Genomic DNA, 4,483 nt, shown 5'->3' on the forward strand with positions numbered 1-4,483 from the left:
CCAGTCTGCCCCCCCAAAAGCGCTCAGCGCATTCTCCAGCCGGGATATTTACTCTTTTGCCCTTTAAAAAAAAAAAAAAAAAAAAAAAAAAAAAAAAATCAAGCAGAAATTCAAACAAGTTCGGCAAGTGCTCAAGCAACTTTGGTTGAAGTTTATGGGAAAATATGGGCAGCCCCTGGAAAGGCTTTGTTGAGTTTACCTTGCCTGCGTCACCACCCACCGCATTTGTTAGTGCTGACCTGAGCAGCACCTCCCCTGTGGGACTCAGCCTGTCGCCATATGGCCGATCCGTAAGTTTCACCTTCCCGCCTCCTTCTACCGAGTCCCCACCCATCAAACGCCCATCCACCCACCTTGCCCTGCATCTTTGCTGTGAATGGCCTAATCTTTCATTCTTTCCGGGCTCCCGAGACTAGCCTCTGCTCAGTTGCGTTGTTGCAGGGTGAGGGGTGTGTCTGTGAATAAACTGAAGGATTTTTTAATTTTTCCTCACAATTCCTGGAGAGTCTTTATTTTTCTTTTTAATTTTCCACTTGTGTTTTTACTTTGCAGCACAGTCTCCTTAAGACATTTGGAGCAAATCATGTTTGGATTGCATGCCCCTGCCTTTTTTTTTTTTTTTTTTTTTAAATAAAAAACAAGAAAATTGGAGAAATGTTGCGTGAAGTGCCCACCCATCACTAAAACCCTGTGTGCTCTAATTTTCAAATGAAAACATAACAAAATATTTAAATCTCCTTTGAGAGTAAACTGATGCTTATCGCGATAAACCAGAACATGATCTAAAAGAGGCTTTTCTGGGATTCCCCTTCATTACCTATAATCCATCATCAGCTGTGTTCACTGTAGATGCACCACTGTTTGAACTGTCTGTGTTTTGACTCCTTATCTTTAGTAGTTTTTGTTTTTTATATTAATTGGCAACAATGCACTTGAACCATTTTATCATAACTGGTTGTCAAGATGTTCCTTTGCTTTCTCTGTGAACTGTTAAAAAACATTGTTATTGTCATGGCTATTGGTGCTAAACATTTCTTTAATCGAAGGTTGTCATGGTTGCAGATCCGTTCTTTTCTCTGATTTTTAGGCTATGGTGTTTCTAAACACGTGCTTTTAATTTTACAAACAACTCTGAAAGAACCGTCTGAAATCTTTGTCAATGAGCGTCTTAAAATATAAAATCAGGAAATTGGTGAGAAGTGAAGCTGTGGAATAAACTTTTGATATTAAAGGGATAGTTTGAATTTTCTTAATTGAAGTTTTGTATTGTAGATGGATGATATATATATATATATATATATAAAAACTATATAAAATTAGTTTCTAGAAAAGTAAATAGAATAGTGAAAGGCTAGTATCCAGAGGGGTAGATGTAAGCTTATACTACTTTCTTCTTATTACCTGAACTATTTATACTATTAATGAAATAAAATAACCAAAGTCAATCCTGGAAACCAAATGGAAATGATCGATATTAACTATTTATCCATCCATTTTCTTCCGCTTATCCGGGATCGGGTCGCGAAGGCAGCAGCTTCAGAAGGGAGGCCCAGACTTCCCTCTCCTCAGCCACTTCTTCCAGCTCCTCCAGGGAACTCCAAGGCGTTCCTAGGCCAACTGAGAAACATAGTCCCTCCAGTGTGTCCTGGGTCTTTCCCATGGTCTCCTCCTGGTGGGACGTGCCCGGAACACCTCACCAGGGAGGCGTCCAGGAGGCATCCTGACCAGATGCCCGAGCCACCTCAACTGGCTCCTCTCGACGTGGAGGAGCAGCGGCTCTACTCTGAGTCCCTCCAGGATGAACGAGCTTCTCACCCTATCTCTAAGGGAGAGCCCAGCCACCCTGCGGAGGAAACCCATTTCGGCCGCTTGTATCCGGGACCTCGTTCTTTCGGTCATGACCCAAAGCTCATGACCATAGATGAGGGTGGGAACGTAGATCGATCGGTGAATCGAGAGCTTCGCTTTTTGACTCGGCTCTCTCTTCACCACGACGGACCGGTACAGCGTCCGCTTCACGGCAGACGCTACCCAAATCCACCTATTGATCTCTCGCTCTCTTTTTCCGTCATTCGTGAACAAGATCCTCAGATACTTAAACTCCTCCACTTGACAGGATGGCCCCCTGACCTGGAGAAGGCACTCTGCCCTTTTCCGGCTCAAGACCATGGCCTCGGATTTGGAGACACTAAATATTAACTATTTAAAAATGTCAAAACTTCCACATTTGTCTATTTATCAGTTAAAAGTTTGAGTTATGTTGAAGTTGCATTGACCAACTGTCGATCCACCTGATTGGCTTATTGTGGGTCTAATGGGGGTAAATTCTGGTGCAAACCTGGAAAATATACCAAAACAAGCGTTCGATCAACGTTTATGTTGCTATGTTAGCATAGCAACATGAACGTTTTGTGTTTGACTTGGGGAAAATGCCAAGAAAACCTGAGACTCATTTATTGACTGTTAATATCTGTTCATATTGTAATATGTCCTACAAGTGTGAACATTCCAATTTGTTTAAAATGGCTAAAATGTGTCATTGCAGCCTACCACGTCCGAGGATTTGACTCTTTCCCAGTGGGGATGATGTCATAGAACCTCATTTGAAAAAAGTTGAACTATCCCTTTAAGACATTTTTTCTTTTTTTAAACATTCATAACACGTGATGGCCAGTCATTGCAGGTAAATTGTGAGTAAGCAACATGCATAAAGTTCTTCCTTTCCCAACAGTGTGTTGCTGCTCTGTCCCCTGTGTCAGAAATGGAAAGGGGCTCCTCTGAACCCCCTGTTGTCCGCAGCGGTGGCTCGGCCCCCGATACCTCCACCACTCCAATGCCCATACCCCGCTCCTCCTCTGTCTCTTGCCACCCTCACCCTGGAAGTAAAAAGTACAAGCGGACTCCTTTGTATCAGAGATCAGTAAGGGGAAATGTTGAGCAGTGGCCATGTTGGCTGAGCTGCTCTGCTGTTACATCGCCTTTGCTAACAGCATGGCGTGTAGATGTTGGCAGAATTTAAAAAATTAACCAGGGTGTTGGAAGTTTTTGCAGCTTTTTTACATCAAGTTCTAGCATATTCACTGATGTTGGTGGTTAGATGAATCGTTCGACCCAGCAGCTGCATGCAACTACTCAGTCTGTGCTTGGATGTTTTAGATGGTAGTCATTTGAGTGAATTTTTTTTTTTTTTTTTTGCATGATAAAATTGAGAATATTCACAAGGTGTTGGATATTATTGGGTGTTGTCAGCTATACTGAAATTATTTTTCCCCCAGAAGGTTCTAATGTATTTTTATTTTAATGTTTTTCTCACCATATTCTCTAAATTTTGTTATTGCACGTTTTTTCTTTTAAAGTTTTGCATCAAAAACTGCATTAATTTGCCTTTTCCACTCCTGTGTTTGAAAATGCTTTGCACTGATGCCTTCCAAATACATTTATCAGTTTGTTCTCGTTTCAGATGAGTTTTGACCCAGGCATGCTTCATAACAACGGACACACTGCATATGCCAACGGCTCGGGGCCTGGCATCAGGGAAACCGGTGTGGTGGAGAAGCTGTTGACTTCCTATGGATTCATCCAGTGCTCAGAGCGCCAGGCTCGTCTTTTCTTCCATTGCTCCCAGTATAACGGGAACCTGCAGGAGCTTAAAATAGGAGGTGAGATGCCTGGGAAGAACAAAGTCAAAGCCTCTGTTGCTACTTTGAATCTCTCTAAAGTTTTGTCTGCTTTTTCTTCTCCTCAGATGATGTAGAGTTTGAGGTGTCCTCTGACAGGCGCACTGGCAAGCCCATAGCAGTGAAGCTGCTTAAGATAAAGCCAGAAGTGCTGCCAGAGGAGCGCATCTCGGGCCAGGTGGGGCCAGACCTGCACGCCTATCCCTTTACTGTGCTGCATGGTTATATTCATCCAGTTAAGAGCACCGTTTTATTTTTGGTTGTCATTTGTCTGTCGGCTTTACTGAGAAAATCAGTTGTTTTTCTGTTTCCCCTCTCTACAAACATATGGGTGACTTTTTTTTTCCCCCCCTTACGTTTACTTAACTTGAATTTCTCTCTCTTTGTCATTTTGCTTTAGGGATGTCCTGATCCATCTTACTTTAGTATACCCAACTAAATTCAAATACTGATGAATTTAGCTTTTTTAAAGTTTGATTTTTCTCTGTACTACAACTCTCAGTAATACATGCTGCCATTTTAGACTTGTTTGTTTCTTTTTAGGTTTTCTGTTTAAACAGTTGGCAAAACTGTATTACAGATTGTCCAGATTATGCCCTTTGTTGTCACAGTTTACCCTTGTTCTTGATTTTTTTTTTGAGTTATCAGACTTTGTCATGTGTGCTTATAAATGACTCTAGATTTATTGCCATTGACCATAAATCGTTCTTTCGGTCATGACCCAAAGCTCATGACCATAGATGAGGGTGGGAATGTAGATCGACCGGTAAATCGAGAGCTTCGCTTTTTTACTCAGCTCTCTCTTC

At 42.0% G+C, this 4,483-nt stretch overlaps 1 protein-coding gene across 2 annotated transcripts; it reads left to right on the forward strand.

The window, feature by feature from the left end:
- The first annotated feature begins 38 nt into the window (after window positions 1-38).
- On the forward strand, window positions 39-4,359 carry LOC106943772 (uncharacterized). 2 transcript variants are annotated; one of them, XM_015027068.1, is made up of 4 exons: window positions 39-290; window positions 2,675-2,683; window positions 3,461-3,659; window positions 3,746-4,359. In XM_015027068.1, exons 1-4 carry the CDS (start codon window positions 165-167, stop codon window positions 4,075-4,077), a joined length of 666 nt encoding a protein of 221 aa, XP_014882554.1. In that variant the 5' UTR covers window positions 39-164; the 3' UTR covers window positions 4,078-4,359. The 2 variants fall into 2 exon arrangements, with proteins under 2 accessions (XP_014882554.1, XP_014882553.1); XM_015027067.1 differs by lacking the exon at window positions 2,675-2,683 and adding an exon at window positions 2,732-2,920.
- Window positions 4,360-4,483: the final 124 nt, after the last annotated feature.

Source organism: Poecilia latipinna, unplaced genomic scaffold (assembly GCF_001443285.1).
Source record: "Poecilia latipinna isolate Pla-1442-1.1 unplaced genomic scaffold, P_latipinna-1.0 Scaffold5894, whole genome shotgun sequence".
Taxonomy (NCBI): domain Eukaryota; kingdom Metazoa; phylum Chordata; class Actinopteri; order Cyprinodontiformes; family Poeciliidae; genus Poecilia; species Poecilia latipinna.

Bases quoted from the DNA above. Each gene is read 5' to 3' on its own strand.
- LOC106943772 (XM_015027067.1), top strand. From the start codon at position 165: ATGGGCAGCCCCTGGAAAGGCTTTGTTGAGTTTACCTTGCCTGCGTCA. The intron at 291-2,731 runs GTAAGTTTCACC...CTTTCCCAACAG, and splicing joins TGTCGCCATATGGCCGATCC to TGTGTTGCTGCTCTGTCCCC. The intron at 2,921-3,460 runs GTAAGGGGAAAT...TTCTCGTTTCAG, and splicing joins CTCCTTTGTATCAGAGATCA to ATGAGTTTTGACCCAGGCAT.